The sequence below is a fragment of the Heteronotia binoei genome, chromosome 20, assembly GCF_032191835.1.
Source record: "Heteronotia binoei isolate CCM8104 ecotype False Entrance Well chromosome 20, APGP_CSIRO_Hbin_v1, whole genome shotgun sequence".
NCBI lineage: Eukaryota > Metazoa > Chordata > Lepidosauria > Squamata > Gekkonidae > Heteronotia > Heteronotia binoei.
The window spans coordinates 11,482,360-11,505,001 of NC_083242.1; the positions used below are offsets into that span (position 1 = coordinate 11,482,360).

The 22,642-nt window shown below is 48.7% G+C and overlaps 1 protein-coding gene across 1 annotated transcript in view; it reads left to right on the forward strand.

Annotated features, from left to right (window-relative positions):
- The window catches only part of FBXL18 (F-box and leucine rich repeat protein 18), a 46,562-nt gene extending 26,039 nt beyond the window's left edge, over positions 1-20,523 (forward strand). The window contains exon 5 of the mRNA XM_060260747.1: positions 19,562-20,523. Within this exon, the coding sequence (XP_060116730.1) occupies positions 19,562-19,718 (157 nt within the window). The 3' untranslated portion in view covers positions 19,719-20,523. The remainder of the gene's footprint in view (positions 1-19,561) is intronic.
- The last annotated feature ends 2,119 nt before the right edge of the window (positions 20,524-22,642 follow it).

A 22,642-nucleotide genomic window follows, 5' to 3' on the forward strand; every position in this document is an offset into this window, starting at 1 on the left:
GTGGTGGAGGAAAATGGTAGCGCTTGTATTATAACCGTTCTGGAGATAAAATTTCAGTTGCTGCACAAGGTCAATCATGGGAATCCAAGTTGGGTGATTCCACCTTGGAGGCAGAGAGTGGTGGCAGAGAGCGTTGGATTTCTCAGCGCCCACAATTTTGGGCTTCATGCTCCCGACTGAGGTTTCAGGTGTAGCCACGCTAGACAAAAAGCAGAATCCCAAATCGGAAGTTGCAGGGTGCCTCGTGGAGAACGGTTATAATACAAGCGCTACCATTTTCCTCCACCACTCTCTGCCTTCCAAAGGGATCTGCGTCTCCCGGTTGGTGTTAGAAAAATGTCTGATTGACCGTTGCTTTTTTCCTGCTCTGTTTTCAGTGCTGCTTCCTACAACGCCAAGGGTACAACCCGGCCCAGCCCTATTTTAAATCCACAGACGCGCCCCCCTCCCCAGCCAGAATTTCACACCAGGAGACTTACAGAGGCAAGTGCCTTGTGGAGAGGCCAAACCATCATTTCCTAGGCCCCTTTTGTCCCCAGTTGGTGAACCGCTCTCTTTATTGGTTGAATCCAGGTATTTTCGAAGTAGAAAGAGGCTGTAGGTAGACTTTCTGTTCCAAAGCACCTTTGAAAATAGCTTTCATTAATAGCATTCAATGCCAAATGGGCATGCAAGCTGTTGGACTTTTAATTTGGCTGGCTGTTCCTATGGATTTTGGCTTGGAGCAACGGGATAACTTCCTGGTGGGGGAGGGGTGGCTGGGATGCGGCCACTGGCTGACTGATGGTGGGCGTGGTTTTTGGAAGGAGTGTTGTTTGCTGTAATTACTACACCCGAAAGGGGTGTGCAACGTTAGAAAGGGAGGGCCCGAAATGGGCACCGCGTGGGTGCTGCTAGCAGAAAGCTGGACCAGGCCAGGAAAGGGCAAATGTCTGATGCAGGGGAGGACAGACTGGTGGTCCCCTGTCAGGCCTGTGCTACCCAGACCTAGGGAGTATAGCACGGGGGTGGCCAGACTTGCTTAACGTAAGAGCCACATAGAATCAACGCCAGATGTCTCAGAGCCACAAGACATGAACAGATATCACACAAACATCTTTATTAAAACTCTTAATACTTTCTTTGCGTGGAAAGATAAAATACATACGTATGCACTTCAAACGTGACGATGCTAGAAATAAACTTTTTAAAAAACAAAAGCTGGGAATAACAGTCCCCTTAAGAGCAGCATAGGGAAAGGTTAGGGAATTATTTTTTGGCACCAGTGGGAAAGGAAACACACATGTACCACGGAAGTAACTGACCACCGTTTGCATTATTATGCCTCTCTTTTTGCCTTGACACCAAGGTTAGTAAAAAACAGCTCCTACAAGAGCTATGAAACTAAGGGGGAACTCTATGCCACCCTCTTTAATTCCATCCCTCCTTCCAGTGGCTCCCTCGGCTCTTGCACTCTCATTTCCTGCTCTAGGTCTCTGGATGACCTCTGTGGTGGAGGAGAAGAGTTTGCAAGCCTATTTCTCCCTTCTGCCCCACTTCACACGTGGCAGAAATAGTCACCTACCTATGGGTCAGCACTCAGAGGACGACTGAGGTCCCGATGCTAAGCACGCTTACTTGAGAGCAAGCCTGCATTAAGTTCCTCCTCAACCTCTGGGAGCCGCACTATACGTGTGAAAGAGCTGCACGCAGCTCCCGAGTCGCAGTTTGGCCACCCTGGTATAGCAACTGGGAGTTGTATAGCAGGCAGTTGCACAGGATTGGCTGTCCGGGACCACCTGGTTCCCAGGGCCAGGAGGATTCTGGGTATCAATGGCTGAAATTCTCTGCATCTCTCCTTCCAGCAGCCCCGGTGGCATAGAAAGCACGCACGGCCTGCTTGGCTCCTATCTAAAAGATTCTCTCTTGCCTAACCTTGGAAAGTTCTCTGCCGTCTTTCAAAGCGGTATCTTGTGCCCAGCCCACTGCTGGCACCGGGGCCGCCAACCCCACTCCCGCTAGCCTCAGCTTGTCTGCTGGCTTGAGTCCCCAGCCCCACCGCGTGGCACAAAGCGTAACGCCTGGGCGCAGCGAATCGCTGAAAAGGATCTCGTCCCAGCCTCCGCTGTCTGTTTGGCTTCCTGCTCTCTTGGAACCCTTGAATCGACCTGTCAGTTTGAATTAATAAGAAGCTGGGGGGGGGGGGGGAGAGGGAAGCTCCTCCTTGGCAGGCTTTGCCTGGCGCGAGGGCCCCGAAGGCGCTCGTTGTGACGGGACGCCTGCTCCGGGGCATGCACGAGTTGCAGTCACTGGCAGCCTTCCCGCTTCTTTGGCTGCGGGTGGGGTGGGGGCTTTCCTCTCCGCAGGAGAGAAACAGCGTGGAAGATCTGCGAATGTCTCATTTAGGACGCTAACCCGGCTTCTCTTGCTTTCTGTGCCTAGTGAGGCAGAGTGCTTTTTGGGGTGGCAGCTTCTCCTCCAGAAAGCTGGTTGGTAGCGTGTTTGAAGGGACTCGAAGTGAGCGATCTGTGCCTTCTCGCTTAGAATGGAAGAAGAACTGCAGATTTGTACCCTGCCCTTCTCTCTGAATCAGAGTCTCAGAGCAGCTCACAATCTCCTTTATCTTCTTCCCCCACAACAGACACCCTGCGAGGTGGGTGGGGCTGAGAGGGCTCTCCTAGCAGCTGCCCTTTCAAGGACAACTACGAGAGCTGTGGCTGACCCGAGGCCCATTCCAGCAGCTGCAAGTGGGGGAGTCAAACCTGGATCTCCCAGATAAGAGTCCAGGCACGACACCGAGCCGTTTGCTTGCTGGAGAGGGGCTGCAGCGTTCCAGACCGTAGGGTTTGAAATAAGCCTTCCTATGGGACACAAGGTATTTTCTAGGTCCTATGTTCCGATTCAAAAGTCTTTCTGTTGACTCAAAAAGTTTTTTCAAAGTTCTCTGCAACGTCCAACAGTTCCCAAAAAGGGTTATGGCAAGCCAGCCCCCAACAAGCAGTTGACTATTTATATAGCTAGTTTCGTGGTAACATTATCGAATTTTGGGAATAGCAATATTGTCAGAAACCGATCTGAACGCGCCCAATTGGCATGGGCTCCAAAGTGTCCATGTGAAAGCTGATCAGGGCCATCCCTGGTTTGTAGATGGATGGGAGACCAGCGAGTAGGCCCAGGGTAGCCATAGAGGGGCAAACTCCTGTGTCTAGCCTTGGAAACCCTCTGCGGGGATGTCAAACATGCGGCCTGGGGGCAAAATCAGGCCCCCAGAGGGTTCCTGTCAGGCCCCCGAACAACTGGCTGCTTCCTTCTCCCTCTCTCTTGCTTCCTTCTGCATCACAGCTTACTTCGCTAGGCTTCCTCAGTCACACAGGAGCTACAGAGCAAAGCCTCTGTTTTCTCCGTTGGCTGAGGCTCCTCCCTTGGGGAGGAATGAGGGGGAGGCAAAGCTTACTTTACCAGGCTCCCTCAATCACACAGCAGAGCTACTGAGCCAAGCCTCTCTTCCTTGTAATGGCTGAGGCTCCTCCCTCTCCTGGTCCCCTGAGGAAGGAAGGAAAGAGCCAGAGCTTCCTTTGCCCAGTTCCATGGATCTCATGGGAGAGATACAAAGGAAACACCTTTAAGACCAGTGACTGATAACCTTTAATTGTTTTTGTCTGTGTCCTTCATGAAGTTTGTATCTCTGCTACCTCATCTTAAATAGGCACAAACACGACAAGGTCTCATTAGTGTCAAATCCAGCCCTCATAACAAATGAGTTCGACACCCCTGCTGCCTAGTCAGCTGTGACTCGATGGCAAAAAAAAAAGCATGTCAGGAGGGTGGGGCAGGAGGCACCCACCATCGCCCGCGCCAGTGTTTCCCCGAGTCGAAATTACGCTCTAATTGGCCAATTATCGAAATAACGTCTTAATTTGCAGGAGACGTTGGGGAAAACCACGTCCCGGTGTGTTTTGAGCTTGCCGTGACAGACCGGCGCCTCGAGCCTCGGAAGCGGCATTTTGGTGTCTTTTCTTTCCGCTCCTCGCCCTCTTCTCCATCTCTGCCTGCCTGCTCATGTTAGGAGTGCGTTTTGGGACGGGGGTTGTCCTGCTTGGTGCCCTTCCCAGGCCTTTGCCTCTGGGCTCTCTGAGCCTTTCGACTTGCCCATTCCCCCAAAGGAGCTCAGCTGGCATCACAGAGGTAGCCGTGGAAACAGAGAGGAAGATCAAGGCCAGGGGTGGCCAGGCTTGCTTAATGTGAGAGCCACATGGAATAAACGTCAGATGTCTGAGAGCTGCAAGACATGGATGTCAGTTAGATCCAGGCGGGCAGCCATGTTGGTCTGAAGCAGTCGAACAAAGCAGGAGTGAAGTTGCACCTTTAAGACCAGCCAAGTTTTATTCAGAACGCAGGCTTTTCGTGTGCTAAAAGCACACTTCTTCAGACGAGGGGGTCAGGTACAGCGGGCTGAAATGCGTGTAGCTGGTGGGTTAAGAGTGCAAATGGATACAAAGCTTGGATGTCAGTTGTTTGAGCGCAGGCAGGATGGGAGGAAGGCAAATAGATTGGGGGGGGGGGGAAGAGAGAGGTGGAAAGAAAGCAACTTCAACTGCATTCTCCAAGCCGTTGGCTGGCTTGGCTTTAAAGAGACCAGTGCTTTCTCCAAGCTGGCTGACGGGGCAGTGGGGGCTTGGAGAGCCGCACAATATGTGTGAAAGAGACACTTGTGGCTCCCGAGCCACAGTTTGGCCTCCCTTGAAGGTGGAAAGCACTCATTTGCGTACCTGGAGAGGCATTCCTTGACTGCCAGTTGCAGTAGGTGGCCTCTGGCGTTTCAGGCTCAGCCCACCTGTGTTGTCACGTCTGCACCTGGGGCAAGCCGCCGGCCTTCTGCCCCTTTCCCTCTCAAGGAAAGCAGCAGGGTGAATCGAAACGACGCTGGGCCCTTTTAGGGGAGGACTTAATACAACTCCAGTCTTGTTGCTGCTCAGACAGGCTGCCTCTTGTTGGCTTTTTTTTTTTTTCCGGAGAATGGAGATGTTTTAAATTTCAGGCCCTAACTGGTTGAAAGGCCAAATTAGCTGAAGGAATTTTAACAGCACGGCCCCGTGCGGAGTTGATGGATGTCGACTGGAATAACTCCGCGTAGGATTGCACTGTAAATGTAGACTGGGCCTTCGTTCCAGAAAAAACTTTGCTGATTTAAATCCCCATAACTACCAGAAATATTAAAACAGGGCTGCTGAAGGGAAGGAGGGCGTTGCCAGATAGTGCTCTCAAATGCCGGAAGGAGGTACTAGTTCCTTCAGGTGCGGAAAGACAATTCTATTTAGTCACTTATTTTATCAGAATGCTTACAGGTCTGCTCTTTCCAAAGCGGGCGGGGAAGCTTGCCCTAAGTGGTTTATAACAAGTCAACTGTGAAAAAAGTTGTGGTATTAAAGCCAGCTTGTATGTGAAGTGCGGTCCAATCGCTTCCAACTTATGGCGACCCTATGAATTAAGTCCTCTTATTAGCAGCCCACAGACTAAGAACGGTTTGCTTTCTTGACTGATTCAGTCCATCTCCGGTTGGGTCTCCCTCTTCTCCTGTTGTTTTCAACTTTTCCAAGCGTTATTGTCGTTTCCAATGGCTCGTGTCTTTTCATAATGCGATTACATTAGAGCAGGGGTGGGCAAACTGTGGCTCGGGAGCCGCATGTGGCTCTTCCACAAATATTGTGTGGCTCTCGAAGCCCCCACTGCCCTGTCAGCAGGCTCGGAGAAGGCACTTCTCTCTTTAAATCACTTCGCCAAGCCAACCAGCGGCTTGGAGAATCCATTTAAAGTTAAAGTTGCTTTTTTCTGCCTCCCCCTCCCCTCTCCTTCCTTCCACATCTGACATTCATGTCTTGTGGCTCTCAAACATCCGATGTTTATTCTATGTGGCTCTTATGTTAAGCAAGTTTGGCCACCCCAGCATTAGAGCCTCGGGTAGTTATTTTAGCTTCTAGGGAAAATTCAGGCTTGATCTGATCTAGAACCCAATGGTATCAGTCAGTCAGTCAGTTTATTGCGGCTCTAGGCCAATCAACAACAACAACTCAACAATAACAGTACAACACAACACCAAGCTAAAATATAACATAACAATATAAAACTATGTACAACCAACAAAATAGTAATAAAATTATCTGACGTAGGCAACACTTAACTAAGGGCATCTTCTTTCAAATACTAACAGCATTAAATTTCTTCCTGTCAAGGTTGGTAACATATAGAAACTTAGCAAGATCCAGAGAAAGTTGATCACTCCCATCCCCTAAGAGGAAGTAAATGACTTGGGCCTGATTTAAAGATTTAGCTAGCATACCCAATGGTATCTCTTTTTGGCAGTCCGCCATATCTGTAAAACTCTCCTCCAATGCCACATTTTGAATGAATCAACTTTCTTCATGTCAGCTTTCTTCATTGTCCAACTTTTGAACCCATACATAGTACTGAGAAATACCACGGCGCGAATGAACTTGATCTTGGACACCAGCAACGCATCCCTATACTTAGGAATCTTTTCTCATTCCTTCATGGCAGCTCTCCCCAGTCCTCCACCTCCTGATTTCTTGGTTGCGATCTCCCTTTTGGTTGATGGCGGATCCTTGTAAACCTCGAAGTTGTGTCATTCCCCAGTAATAATTACCTTTTGTCTTCCTGTAATCCTGCTTTGGCACTTTTCATCTGCAATCCTGCTTTGGCACTTTTCACCTGTAATCCTGCTTTGGCACTTTTCTACTTTAATCTTCACCAGTAGTAATTTCAAGGCTTCAGTCTTTCCTGCCAGTAGTACACATCTGTAAAGGATGCTTAGTACAGGGATGGTCAAACTTGCTTAACGTAAGAGCCCCATGAAATAAACGTCAGATGTCTGAGAGCCTTAAGACATGAACATCAGATGTGGGAGGGAGGGAGGAAGGAAGATAGATGGAGAGAGAGGTGGAAAAGAAAACAACTTTAAATTTAAATGCATTTTCCAAGCCGGTGGGAATTCAATCCTGGTGGAAGCTGGGTTCAGGTCGCCGGCTCAAGGTCGACTCAGCCTTCCATCCTTCCAAGGTTGGTAAAATGAGTACCCAGCTTGCTTGGGGGGATGAAGTGTAGATGACTGGGGAAGGCAGTGGCAAACCACCCCGTCAAAAGTCTGCCGTAAAAACATCATGGTGCGATGTCACCCCAGAGTCAGAAACGACCGGTGCTTGCACAGGGGACTACCTTTACCTTTTCTTGATTTAGTAAAACAGCCAAGTTGGAGCAGAAGAACAACGGAGAGATCTTGGCCTGGCCTCTGAACGGAGGGAGCAGGGCTGCCAGGTGGACTTCTTTGGTAGATGCATTTGAGACATGCTGTCCTACTACAGAGGAGGGAATCCAGAGAACATAAAAACATAAGAGAATCCAGAGAACATAAGAGAAGCCATGTTGGATCAGGCCAATGGCCCATCTAGTCCAACACTGTGTGTCACACAGTGGCCAAAAAACCCCCCCAAAGCCTCCCAAGTGCCATCAGGAGGTTCACAATTGAGGCTAGAAGCCCTTCCACTTTGTCCCGCAGGGCTCGGTACTGGGTCCCATGCTCTTTAACTTGTTCATAAATGATTTAGAGTTGGGAGTGAGCAGTGAAGTGGCCAAATTTGCGGATGACACTAAATTGTTCAGGGTGGTGAGAACCAGAGAGGATTGTGAGGAACTCCAAAGGGATCTGTTGAGGCTGGGTGAGTGGGCGTCAACGTGGCAGATGCGGTTCAATGTGGCCAAGTGCAAAGTAATGCACATTGGGGCCAAGAATCCCAGCTACAAATACAAGTTGATGGGGTGTGAACTGGCAGAGACTGACCAAGAGAGAGATCTTGGGGTCGTGGTAGATAATTCACTGAAAATGTCAAGGCAGTGTGCGTTTGCAATAAAAAAGGCCAACGCCATGCTGGGAATTATTAGGAAGGGAATTGAAAACAAATCAGCCAGTATCATAATGCCCCTGTATAAATCGATGGTGCGGTCTCATTTGGAGTACTATGTGCAGTTCTGGTCGCCGCACCTCAAAAAGGATATTATAGCATTGGAGAAAGTTCAGAAAAGGGCAACTAGAATGATTAAAGGGCTGGAACACCTTCCCTATGAAGAAAGGTTGAAACGCTTAGGGCTCTTTACCTTGGAGAAACGTCGACTGAGGGGTGACATGATAGAGGTTTACAAGATAATGCATGGGATGGAGAAAGTAGAGAAAGAAGTACTTTTCTCCCTTTCTCACAATACGAGAACTCGTGGGCATTCGATGAAATTGCTGAGCAGACAGGTTAAAACGGATAAAAGGAAGTACTTCTTCACCCAAAGGGTGATTAACATGTGGAATTCACTGCCACAGGAGGTGGGGGCGGCCACAAGCATGGCCACCTTCAAGAGGGGGTTAGATAAAAATATGGAACAGAGGTCCATCAGTGGCTATTAGCCACAGTGTGTGTGTGTGTGTGTGTATATATATATATATATTTGGCCGCTGTGTGACACAGAATGTTGGACTGGATGGGCCATTGGCCTGATCTAACATGGCTTCTCTTATGTTCTTATGTCCCCCCCCAACCACCAAGAATACAGAGCATCACTGCCCCAGACAGAGAGTTCCATCTATACCTTGTGGCTAATAGCCACTGATGGACCTCTGCGCCATATGTTGATCCAATCCCCTCTTGAAGCTGGCTATGCTTGTAGCCGCCACCACCTCCTGCAGCAGTGAGTTCCACATGTTAGTCACCCTTTGGGTGAAGAAGGACTTCCTTTTATCCATTCTAACCTTACTGCTCAGCAATTTCATTGAATGCCCACGAGTTCTCGTATTGTGAGAAAGGGAGAAAAGTACTTCTTTCTCTGCTTTCTCCATCCCATGCAGAGAAGAGGTACTGCAGAGCTCCATGATCTCCTGGGTCACATTGGAGGAGATTGTTCAAGGACTAGAGAGTCAGTTTGGTATAGTGGAAAGACAGAGACTAGGCCCCTGAGTGACCCAGTTTTAAAAAACAATTATTTAAAAACAAGGAAAGCAAAACAAAAAAAAGGAAACTCTTCTAATTTACAAACATAGAAACAAGATTACAAAAAACACATAAGATACAAAAATAGACAATGTTGAACCAAATTACTGACAGTGGGTTTAATATTTAACACAATTTTCATTTTTTCTTACAAGCTATAGCTAAGAGGAAGTCATTGAAGGCACAATGTTAAAAATATTTCTTTGTGTGCTTTATGCTTAATTCCTTTTTCACAATTTGAGGAAGGGCTTTTATAGATGTTGAATACCTTTTTGATTCTTATAGGAAATAAAATAATGCCGCGTTTCATAAAAGTCTGACATTTTTTGACTAAGTTGATACGTCAATTTTTTTTTTTGCTGTAGGTATTTGTCATAACTTAGAATACTAATCATGTAATGTCAAAAATTCGGGCAGATTTCCAACAAGTCGCTATTACCCTACGGGCTGCCATCAACAAACACTATTCATCTCTTGGATATCACTTTTGTTCCCCTAGACTGTTAACAAAGCCAGTGCTGTTGTGGCATATATGATTTGATGTGTAGTATTTCCCCATTTCTGTAAATATTTCCCTCCCCAAAAAACCTGTAATATAGGTGACCCAGGTTCGAATGCTGACTTGACCTTGAGCCCGTCACAAACTCTCAGCCTGGCCTACTTCAAAGGTGAAAAGCAGTGCCTTGACTTTGCTTGGAAGCCAGTGAATTTTGCTGTGTCCCATCAAGTGTGAAGCAGCTAGCACAGGGGTGGCCAAACTTGCTTAATGTAAGAGTCACATGGAACAAACATCAGATGTTTGAGAGCTGCAAGATATGAATGTCAGATGTTTGAAAGCCGAAGGAAGGAAGGAAAATAGATGGGGAGAGAAACGTGGAAAGAAAGCAACTTTAACTTTAAATGCTTTTTCCAAGCCAGCCAGTGGGGTGGGTGAGGACTTTGAGAGCCATACAATATGTGTGAAAGAGCCGCATGCGGTTCCCAAGCCGCAGTTTGGCCACCCCTAAGCTAGCACATTTTAAAAACAGCTGTGTCTAGTCAAGTCAAGTTAAATGTGGTCAGAGACACATCCAAAACAAAACAAAAAATAAGTAACAAATGACATTAAAAAAAAACCCCAAGGTATACAATTCAGCTTGGGCACAGCATAAAATATTATACATTTCAATTTCCGTTTCTAATTATAAAACAAAGTAAATTGAAATATTTCAGACATTTAAATATTTTTATCTATTAGTGATGAGATGGGTTGGGCAGAGGGAACAGAAGGGGAAGGCATTAATAAGGCAAGGTGAAAGAAAAAGTAAGGTAGAGAAGGGAAAGGGTGTGTGACGGAACCAGCCCGATTCTGCCTTCAGACCAGGTCCTGTCAACTCCCTTTTGAGTTGCCAACCCCTGGAGGGAGTTTATCTTCTTCCTACCACTAGGGCACGCTGCCACCACCTGTTCAATTTTCCTCTTGACCGAGAGGAACAGGACTCCTAATCCCCTTTGCCAATTCTGTGGCCTCAAGGTCCTCTGCCAACCCAGCACCTGGTTAACACAGAGGCCACAGTCCTTCTTTGGGAGACCCCTGGAGGATTGGCACCCTTGCCAACTGTATGCCTTCCCCATTCCCTGGACTCCCCTCTTGCAGTAGCCTGGTGTAAGGCGGTTGGGGAACCTTGGTGGTACGGAGGGACTACCTTTTCAACAAATAAAACATTTTATTTAAAACAAGCAACTATTTACAGGCATTTTTAAATACAGGGTGAACAGAAGTAATAAATGAAAGTAGGGATAAACGCTCCTTCTTTCCCTAATATATAACTGGCCCTGACCATACCATCCAGAACCAACTCACCAGTCTCCAAGACTCAAATCAAACTCAACTGACTGCCAGCTTCCCCTAGCAACTTTTTAACTGCCCGTTTCCCTCCAAAAACCTCTACTATAAAACCCAGTTCCCGCCCAGGAACTGGTTTTCCCTCCTGCAGCCTTCTGGGAGACCAGCCTGAAAGACTTCCTGTCTCTCTAGGAGGCCTCCTCGGAAGTGCTGCTTCCAGACAGGAGGGGAGGGGGAAGGAGGCATAGACTAGGCCAAAGCCTTGCTTAGAGTTTTATAGACTCTAGCCCAACTCCCAGACAAGCACAGGCCTAAAATGGTGTTTCTCCACAGGGTGTCCAGTCATAAAGCAGCTGGCCCCTGTGCCAGACACTGAAGCTGCAAAACTGGGGCTCCTGCAGACCACGTGGGGCTCTCGGTATGCTCAGAACTCCCCAGGTGTGTAGGGAAATGGCTTAGGGAAAAAATCGGGAAAGTGAAAATCCCACCAATCGACCTGAATATGGTCCCGGGCTGCGATCACACACACCAAATAATGCACTTTCAGTCCACTTTCACTGCACTTTCCAACCAGACTTCACTGTCTGAACCGGCAAAATTCATTCATTTATTTTATTGGATTTATATCCCACCCTCCCTGCCGAAGCAGGCCCAGGGCGGCTCACAACAATAAAAAAGATTTACAAATATTAAGCATTAATCGATTAAAACCTTGCGCAGTATAACAGTTAAAACGTATTCAAACAATTTGGTGCTAACGATACATTTCAATAACTTCAGTCTTCTTGAGTATCATATGTTGGAAAGTGGAAAGTGCATTGAAATCTAGTTGGAAAGTGCATTATTTAGTGTGTGTGTGTGTGATCGCAGCCCTGGAATAGGGATTGTTGAGGCAGGAAAAAAATGCAAAACTGGAAGAGGGGAAGGGGAAATCGGCTTTCTCAGACCCCGGAGAGCATATAGAATCCTTGAGCAGGGTATTTTTTTTTTTTTGGTTGCTCAGAGGCTTGATATTGTTGCTTACCTCCCCTCCAATGTTCCCTCTAAGCTGCGGAGTCTTGTGAGCAAAAATTCTACTATGTGAGCTACTGGCATTAAAGTTGTGAGCTGCCGCATTAAATTAGCGTGCTCTGGGGTTGTCCTTCCTGAGCTAAGACAAAAATGTGTGAGCCGGAGGCTAAAAAACTGTGAGCTAGCTCACGCTAACTCACCTCAGAGGGAACACTGCTCTCCTCCCAGCCTTTCCTGGCACATGATTCTTTGCAGCCTCCTCCTAGTTTGCCTAAACGTCAGCTCAAATTCCCTTCGCTGTAACCCAGAGCCGTGGGTGTGCCTCTCCATCCCTACCACACAAGTGTGGAATTTGCTGTGGGGTGCAGAATTTGACATTCGGGTCATCCGCGTTTGGTTTGTCAAGCAACTGCCTAGGAATACAGAGGGGCCTGGTGAAATCTCAAGCAGGCGTGTGTGTCTTTTTCCCTGCCCCGAGACCCTTCTCCCTCTTCATGAACAGCAGAAGCAGAGAGAGAGCGATGCAAAATCATCAAATACTACCAGACCTAATTTGCTTGCTTGTACTGGGGTCTTGGAGAACGGAGCCTTTCTTGGCTCGGAATTTTATAAATCCTGTTTCACGCCCAAGTACATTCACGGCCGTTAATTTGACTAATAAATGCATCCCCTTCTCGCGTAAGGCAAATACTGTTAACGACGACAATGTTATTTAGTTTCTGAATGTAGAAGCTGAACAGGGAACAGCAGTGGACCTGGGCGGGGGGGGGGGGGCAGGGTCAAAAGCTGTCAGAATTAAGTCCTGGGTCTGATTCAGTTGGTAGCTTTGCAGATCTAAGTGTTGCTGGTGCCTCAATCTGATATTAACAGCTTCCTCGTCTCTGGCTGGAGAGTTGGGAGTCTTTAATCCGTGGCCTCTTGTCCTACTCCGTTCCTTGTCTTTAACACCTGGGATGTGTCGGCACATTTTCCCTTAACCTCCATTCCTCTCCTTTTTACACTAAATGAAGAAGAGGAGATGGAGGAGATTGGATTTATACCCTCCCCCGCCGTCGCTACCCAAAGGAATCTCAGAGTGGCTTACAAATTTCCTTTGGTGTAGTGGTTTGGTGAGTGGTTAAGTGCCCGGACTCTTATCTGGGAGAACTGGATTTGATTCCCCACTCCCCCTTGCAGCTGCTGGAATGGCCTTGGGTCAGCCATAGCTCTCGCAGGAATCGTCCTTGAAAGGGCAGCTGCTGTAAGAACTCTCTTAGCTTCACCCACCTCACAGGGTGTCTGTTGTGGGTGGGGGAGGGTAAAGGAGATTGTGAGCCACTCTGAGACACTGAGATTCAGAGTATAGGGCGGGATATAAATCCAATATCATCTTCTTTTTCTTTCCCTTCTCCTCCCCATAACAGGCACCCTGTGAGCAATGCTCCCCCAAAGCGGTGGAGTCTTGTGAGCAAAAATTCTGCTTCGAGAGCTACTGGCATGAAAGTTGTGTGAGCTGCTGCTTAAATTAGCTTGCTTTTTCTGAGTTAAGACAAAAATGTGTGAGCTGCAGGCTAAAAAAATTGTGAGCTAGAACTCAGCTTAGAGGGAACCATGCCTGTGAGGTAGGTGGGGCTGAGAGAGCTCTGACAGAAACTGCTCTTGAGGAGAACAGCCTTGAGAGAACTTGTGGCTGACCAAGGTCACACCAGCAGGTGTAGATGGAGGAGTTGGGAATCAAACCCAGTTCTCCCAGGTAAGAGTCCAGGCACTTAACCACTACACCAAACTGTTAAATGCGTACATGTTAAGACATGAAATTATTGGATCATAGCTGTTTTTATTGGGATGTAACAACCCCCTCGAAAATAATTACTCTAGTGGTAATCTGTCTATCATCTACATTAGGGGTGTTGAATCAGGCCCCCGAGCAACTGGCTCTTGTCTGCTTCCTTCTCCCTCTCTCTCGCTTCCTTCTGCATCTCAGCTTGCTTTGCAAGGCTTGCTCAATCACACAGAAGCTACAGAGCAAAACCTGTATTTTCTCCATTGATTGAGACTCCTCCCCCTCCTGGTCCCTTGGGGGGGGGGCGGGGAAGAGCCAGAGCTTCCTTTGCCCAGTTCCCTGGATCCCATGGGAGAGATACAAAGAAAGCACCTTTTAAGACCAAAAAGTGCTAATGTTTTAAGCATGTTTTATTTTAAGTTTTTTTTTTAAAAAAAAGAATCTTTAGTTCTGTCTGTGTCCTTTATAAAGTTTATATCTCTGCTACCTAATCTTAAATAGGTAGACACATGGCCCGGCCCGAAACAGCCCTGACAAGGTCTCACTTATGTCAGATCCGGCCCTCATAACAAATGAGTTTGACACCCCTGCTCTGCATGTTCCTTACGTTGATGGGGTGTGCCCCAAAAGGGGGGGGTGGGGACTGCAATTCTTCTTCCTCCTGACTTCTTCTGGAGGTGGTTGGGAGTCTCCTCAGCTAAGTGTATTTACAAGCCTGAGATAACGAGAGCAAATGCAAATATGCACACACATGCATTATTCATACACATATGAATGATATATATATATATGATGTAATTTTATATATATGAGTGATACAGTAAAAGTTCCAAAAATTTCCAAGAGCCGGGCCATTAATTTTAAAAGGTAGCTGTCCTTTTTGTCCCCAAATTAAATGCATTTGCTGGACGACACCCATATTTTCCTAGCGTTTCGTCCTCTGTTCATTCAATTAAGGGAAATGGATTCCTTCCAAGTTTTAGCTCAAAAACCTTTTTTTTTTTTGTGCTGAAGTTAGCATGATGGCCGCCCATGGATCCTCATCATTGTCGAAATACTCTATTGAATTGTAGTGTGTGTGTGTGTGGGGGGGGTGTCATCTGGCAGGGCCCCCTTTAAATCTTCACTCGAAGGTCAAAAAAGCCTTTGAGGGGTGAGTCTAAACCGGTATGTGGCAAGGTATTTCACCCTGAAACAGAACACCTGCCTTTCCAGGTATTTACTAGCCTGCTCAGGAATGGCTGGGGTCAGGGACAAAAAACTCATTTCACAAAGCCTCCAGGTGAGCAATATATTATTTGTCTCCAAAGGACTGAGCCAGAAGGCACTGAGAGAATCTGGTTCTCTGTGCAGGTGTGCCACTTATTCGGGGGTGTAAATAGAGGCCGTGGGGCTTTTTTTGTAGCAGGAACTCCTTTGCATATTAGGCCACACACCCCTATGATGTAGCTAATCCTCCAATAGCTTACATGGCTCTTCTTCCAGGGCCTACTGTAAGAAGAAGAAGATGATATTGGATTTATATCCTGCCCTCTACTCTGAAGAGTCTCAGAGCAGTTCACAATCTCCTTTCCCTTCCTCCCCCCCAACAGACACCCTGTGAGGTGGGTGGGGCTGAGAGGGCTCTCACAGCAGCTGCCCTTTCAAGGACAACCTCTGCCAGAGCTATGGCTGACCCAAGGCCATGCCAGCAGGTGCAAGTGGAGGAGTGGGGAATCAAACCCGGTTCTCCCAGATAAGAATCTGCACACTTCACCACTATACCAAACTGGCTCTCCAGGAGGATTGTCTACATCAGGGCTGTGTGGCCTAATATGCAAAGGAGTTCCTGCTACAGAAAAAGCCCTCTTCTCTCATTCACCTAACTCATCAGCTGAGTCCATGTCTGACCTGGGTTTCTGCAAAGGTGAAGCAACAATGACACCCCTCTCCTGTGTGTACGAAGTGCCGTCAAGTCACAGCCGCCTTGCAGCGACCCTGTAAGATTTTTCAAGGCACGAGACGTTCAGAGGTGATTTGCCATTGTCTGCCTCTGCTTAGCAACTCTAGAATTCCGTGGAGGTCTCCCATCCAAATAGTAATCAGGGCTGACCCTGCTTAGCTTCTGAGATCTCATAAGATTGGGCTTGCCCCCCGGATCATCCGGGTCACGGACCCTTTTCTTAGAGGATGGTAAGAGCCCTGCTGTTTCAGGCCAGTGGTCCATCTAGTCCTGGGGCAACCAAACTTGCTTAATGTAAGAGGCACATGGAATAAATGTCAGATGTTTGAAAGCCTTCAGACATGAAAGTCAGGTTTTTGAGAGCCACAAGATGCGAAGGAAAGGCAGGCAAGCAGGCAAATAGATGTGGGGTGGAGGCGGAAAGAAAGCAACTTTAAATGCTTTTGACTGGCACGGAGAAGTGATTTAAAAAGACAAATGCCTTCTCCAAGCTTGCCAATGGGTGGGTAAGGGGAGGCATTAAAGTCTGCTGCCTCCAGATATGAATATTTTTGTCATGGCGGCAAGGCGAGAGAACAAAAACTTTTAACAAGGGGCAGAAATGTGATGAATTTCCTCACATATCCTATGCTCCTGGTGGCTTTTGTTTTGTTAAGCAGGAAGTACAGGAGTTAAGAAAAGGCTGGGAGTTTTCTTTGGGTTTGAGTGGCAGCACGTGTATTTGCGTTCTTTAGTCTGTTCTCGATATTGTTTCACACACAATATGTGTGAAAGCGCCACATGTGGCTCCCGGTCTGGCCCAACCTCCTGTTTCACAGGGTCACCAGCCAGAGAGCCAGTTTGGTGTAGTGGTTAAGTGCACGGACTGTTATCTGGGAGAACCGGGTTTGATTCCCCACTCCTCCACTTGCAGCTGCTGGAATGGCCTTGGGTCAGTCATAACTCTGTCAGAAGCTGTCCTTGAAAGGGCAGCTTCTGTCAGAGCTCTCTCAGCCCCACGCACCTCACAGGGTGTCTGTTGTGGAGGGGGGGGGGGAAGGTAAAGGGAGGTTGTGACCGCTCTGAGATTCAGCGTATAGGGCGGGATATAAATCCAATATCTTCATCTTCCTCCTCCTCCACTTGCAGCCGCTGGAACGGCCTTGGGTCAGCCAGAGCTCTGGCAGGAGTTGTCCTTGAAAGGGCAGCTGCTGTGAGAGCTCTCTAAGCCCCACCCGCCTCACAGGGTGTCTGTTGTGGGGGAGGAAGGTAAAGGAGATTGTAGGCCACTCTGAGACTCTGTCCTTGAAAGGGCAGCTGCTGTGAGAGCCCTCTGAGCCCCTCCCACCTCACAGGGTGTCTGTTGTGGGGGAGGAAGGTAAAGGAGATTGTAGGCCACTCTGAGACTCTGTCCTTGAAAGGGCAGCTGCTGTGAGAGCCCTCTCAGCCCCACCCACCTCACAGGGTGTCTGTTGTGGGGGAGGAGGGTAAAGGAGATTGTCAGTCGTTCTGAGACTCTGTCCTTGAAAGGGCAGCTGCTGTGAGAGTCCTCTCAGCCCCACCCACCTCACAGGGTGTCTGTTGTGGGGGAGGAGGGTAAAGGAGATTGTAGGCCACTCTGAGACTGTCCTTGAAAGGGCAGCTGCTGTGAGAGTCCTCTCAGCCCCACCCACCTCACAGGGTGTCTGTTGTGGGGGGAAGAAAATAACGGAGATTGCTCTCTGATTCAGAGAGAAATCTGCGGTGTTCTTCAGTTGCCCAAGAGGACCAACAAATGGAAAATAGAGGCCTCCCCCTGGTATTGCCTTCTGGCACTGGTAGTCAGAGATGTGCTGCCTCCATGTAGCGAAGCCTCTGATGAATCTCTCCTCCGTTTATCTGCCTCGTCCCTTTTTCTAAACCCATTTTTAAGGAAGTTAAAGGAGCCTGTACAATTTTGGGGCTCCCATAATCAGAGTTGCCACATATGGTGCGACTTCACGGGAGCACAGAGAAGAGAGAACCCAGAATGCGGTCAGAGGTGCAATTCTGCTTTCTGAGGATCCCAGTTTTTCTTTTAAGGCAGAGGGCAAGTTTGCAGCCCCGGACGGTTGTGCAGTTAACCTCTTAAATATCGGGGGGGATGTTGGCTGAAACCTCCAAACAGACTTCTCGGTGCAGAATTTTGACACGTTTGGGGTGCCCTGCATGTGTGTCCGATGGTAACGTTTGGGCGGCAGCAAGCTTGTCGAGAGATCATTTTGAAATTTACAGTAGGTATAGAAAGCTGCTTTTCGATCTGCGTCGGTGAGGATTAAAAGGTGCGCACACGGTCTGTCATTTCCTAAGTAAAATGGAAAGGAGGGTGGTGGTCTTTTGTGGAGATTCGCCCAGGTGATGTGCTGTGCCGGGCAGGTAGAGTTAAAGCAGGAATTCCTGAGCTGCATGCCTTGAGAAAACTGTTTATGTGCTGCGCGAAACAAATAGTTCTATTACAGCCCCAAAGCACCTACATACAGAGGCGGCTGCCCATTACAACTCTGTGCAATTTGGGAACAGGCCTTACCCCTTTCCATTCTGACCCTGCTGGGAGATAACTTTTGCCCCCTCTCCACGCTGGGTGTGGCTTGAAGCATGCAGTTGTTCTCCCAAAGCCCCGAGATGTCAGACCAGAGAGAGGTTGTGCACGGTGAATCTGTGCGAGTCACCGCCGTGAGCAGCAGCCAGGCTTGGAACGGTGACACGCATGTCAAGCAACGGGTTGCGCTGAGGATGGGCAGTCTTTTGACTTTGCCGTTCAAAAAGAGAGGAGCTTTTTGGGTGGAAGAGAGACTTGCAGGGCCAGCCCTGCTGCTAGGCAAACCAGGTGTTTGCCTAGGGCGCTGGCCTTCTGGGGGTGCCAGATCGGGTGCCGCCCATGTGACTTGCTGATGTTATCAGTGCGGGGGGGGGGGGCACCAGAAGTTAGCCTTGCCTAGGGTGCCGGATAGTCTAGGTCCGGCCCTGGAGACTTGCGCCTCGGATTTTGATGTAGGGGGATGGTGTTGGGGAAACCTGGGAAATGAGCTAAAGAAGTTCCCCTAGCTGAAGGAAGCTGTGCGGCAATCCCACAAATGGTGGTCCGATCCAAAGGCTGTGGCTTTTGCTGCTTTCCTGCCCGCCCTCTTGTCTCTCCTGTGGCCGATCGGTTCTGAATGTTTTTCCTTCTGCTTTCCGAGCGTGTCTGATCTTTATTTGCCCTCTGAGTGTCTTTTCTACGTTGCCCTCCCCGTAGAAAGCTGGCTCTCTAAGCCAAGTGACTTAAAAAAAAACCAAATCGAGTCTGCATGAAAGTTGCAGCAGATCTCAGCTTCTGTTACTACAAGCCTGCTGCTGGTGGGTCTACTCAGGCTACCTTATGCCCTACCACCATATATTTATATGCATAAACATCCAGGGTGGGGGGAAGGCTTGTGGTCTACGTGGCAGCAAATTGATGGCGGAAAGGACCAGAGGGCTCCAGGAGTCTGCAGAAGGAAGAGAGCCCGGAAGGGCTACATAAGAGAGGGGTAGGGCAGGAATTGAAATGAGCAGTAAGTGGGTTGTGCACCTACGTCAGGATTCAGAGGGACTGAGCATTTGTTGCTTGCTTGTTTTATTTATGTATTTATTAGGGATGGGCACAAACTGGCTGGCAAACGAAAGTTCCTCATGAATTTTGGCTGGTTCGTGGTTCTCAAATGGAAGAACTGCCACAAACTTCCATGAATTTACCCTGGCAGGGACTGCCACTCAGCTGTTTGGTTTAATTGGCTTCCAGCCATTTGAACCCTGCTTTCTGCTCCATGCAAAGAGCTGCAGGGAACAGAAAGCAGGGGCTTAAACTTTAAACGGCTCAGGAATTGATACGAACCAGTTTGGTTCATGGACTGACATATCAGTTCATGGTTCAGTTCATGGGTTGGTCACAAACCATAAACCAGATCACAAAAATGCAGTTCATGCCCATCCTTTCTCTCCAGTGGAAACTCTTTGATTCTAATACCTTGTGTCTGGTTTAGTTTCCAGGCTGACCGGCCCGCGCTAAACATTGTGATCTTCCCCCTCCTCCATGAGGACTTGACGGAGGTCATCCGAGATGTCCCCATGATGCACTTGGACGAGATCACCCTGTTCAAAAGCCGAGTGGCCGAGGAACCGCCGAACCTGTGGTGGTGATCGCATCATAACAAGAGTGCGGGGGGGAATCTTTGGAATGAGCATGTGCAAGCGGCTTCTTATCATTGGCTGGGATTCCCCATTATCGACCCTTGTGGCTGCTTTACCGGGCGCTGTGCAATCGTGGGGGAGGCCTGCCTGGACGTGGAGTGGGCTGAACGGATCCGTTGGACAAAGACTCGGCCTTGAGCTTCTAATATTTATTCATTTTAATTTCTAAACCGTCACCTTTGCCGAGCTTTGTGGTGGGTTATATTTGGGAAACGGGGGGCGCCTTGCCGTTAAAGTTAGGCCCCAGGCAACTTTAAATGCCTCTTAACTGGGACAAACACTGGCCCTCTTTCCCCCGTTGTCCCCTTGGTCACTCGTTCTCAGACTGCGCCGGCTTTTCTCGTTAAGTGACTGTTTTTCGCTGGAGTGTCTTAAATGGCCTTGTGAACGCATACAGGTGCGCACGCGTGTTTATCTCCACCATATCTATTGTGGGGGTTCAGATGTCTGTATAGCACACAGCCAGTCCCCTTATCCATCCACGTGGCTTCACGGGGCCGTGGCCCAACGAGGGTCCTCCGTGCCCTATGCCAAGCCAGTGGTCTCCTTTCAGTTTTGTACGGGCATTTCCCCGAGTATTGTGTCACTGCTCCCCCGAAGAGGTCAGCCAGGAAGTGCCATTGGCCAACCCTCGTGAGTTCTGATTTTGTGTTTAAATGGCCTCCTAATAAAAGTTAGGCCTAGAAACGTGTTCTCAGAAAGAAGAATGTGAAGGTACAGAGCTGACTATTAAAGGTGAAATCCCTTCTTTCCCGTCCCGCCTCGCTTTTGTTTGGAGGAGCCGACTGCATCTTCTCGTGTACCTCCCGTTTGTTCAGGGCAGAACGGGTGAGAGGGGTTCATTCAGGAGAACTTCCCTGAACTCCGTCCGGTGTATTTCCCGCGGCCTTCCTACCCCTTCCACGGCAGGCATAAACAATACAGCCTCCCCAAAGACAACTCCATCTTGGCGGCAGGGGCTGCGAATCAGAGGTCCCCCAAACGGCTGCTACGGATTGCTCCACCTTGGTTCGCAACCTCATCTGGAAATCCCCTCCAGTGGACCTCTCTCAAATCATGCCCAGCGCCTGCGGTCCTGTGGTGCTTGTGACAGTCTCTTTCGGCTTGGCGGAATGTACCTCCCATTTTGTCGAACTGCTGCCTTGCCCCAGGAATGCCCTCAGGGCCGATCTTACCCTACATGCCCAATCCCCTCCTCCCGGGCGATCCAGCTCTTAAAGACGTCACTCTCCTTTCCATAAAGCAGCATTTCAACAGCACCGTACAGCACGGGGGCTTTGGAAGCCCAGCAGCAGGCCCTGGCACAACAGGCATGTCCCCTCCCGCCCCCCCCCCATGAACGCAGATGAGAATTTCCGAGAAGAGTGTCCCACAATGGTGTCGCGTGCAACGGAACCACGTGGCCAGAACCGGACCTCTTCCTTCCTTCCTTCCCGCCTTTTCTTGGTGACTTGCTTCCGTTACTCTGTGTCGACGTCACGAGCCAGCTTGTGTCTGTGTTAAGTTTGTGTGTGTGTGTGTTTAAATGTGCAACACTGGTAATGGCTGCTCATTGGATTTTCAGTGCACCTCTCCGATGGTGTATAAATGTTTCTCTACATCCTTTTGCTATATTTGCAAGCCTTTCTTTCTCTTTAAGTGGTGGGCGGAGGGTCTCTAGCCAATTGCTTGCCTCATCTCACTGGAGACTTTCTTCCTCTTTGGCAGCCTTTGCTGGTGCGTGGAATAGATCTATGCCTTCCGGGAGAAATCTCCAGCATGCTGGATTTTGCTGACTTTGCACATGGCTGGTAGGATGAGTTTTATGCAGGGCGGAGTGTATCCTGCAGTTCGGTATGCAGTGCAGTGCAGAATGGGATGTTGGCTGTACACGGACGTCACCTTTGTGAGAATCTTAGTTTTCATTAAAAAAAAAAAAGTTCCTAGCCCTTAAGGCAGGGGTGTCAAACAGAAGGCTCCTACCAGGCCCCCCGAGTAACTGGCTGTCATCTGCGTCCTTCTCCCTCTCTCTTGCTTCCTTCTGCATCACAGCTTGCTTTGCCAGACTTTCTCAATCACACAGGAACTACAGAGCAAAACCTCTGTTTTCTCTATTGGCTGAGGCTCCTCCCTTGGAGAGGAATGGGGGGGGGGGAGGCAGAGCTTGCTTTGCCAGGCTCCACGGGTCGCACAGCAGAGCTGCTGAGCCAAGCCTTTCTTACTTCTATTGGCTGAGGCTTCTCCCCCTCCTTATCCCCTGAGGAAGGAAGGAAAGAGCCAGAGCTTCCTTTGCCCAGTTCCCTGGATCCCATGGGAGAAATACGAAGAAAGCACCTTTAAGACTAACGAGTGCTGATGTTTTAAGCATGTTTTAAGGTTTTTTTTTTAATATAAATCTGTGTTTGTGTCCTTTATAAAGCTTATATCTCTGCTACCTAATCTTAAACAGGTACACTCATGGTCCGGCTCGATATGGCCCTGCCCAGCAAGGTCTCCTTTACGTCAGATCTGGCCCTCATAACAAATGAATTTGACACCCCTGCCTTAAGGTGATACCAGCAGACATTCAAATCACAGAAGGCAGAACGAAGGGCAAGCAGGGGAGATGAATGAGATTTCCAGTGGGTCGCTCTCGGGGCATCAATATTCAGCGTTACACAAGCACACCAAGACCCCCAGCACAAAAGTCCATACAAATGAACACATTAATCTGCCTTATAATAATTCAGACCATCAGTCCCATCAAGGTCAGTTGGCTCTCCAGGGCTGCAGGCAGAAGTCGTTCTCATCAGTGAGCCGCTCTGGTGTAATGGTTAAGAGTGGTGGACTCTAATCTGGAGAACCAGGTTTGATTCCCCACTCCTCCACACGCAGCCAGCTGGGTGACCTCGGAT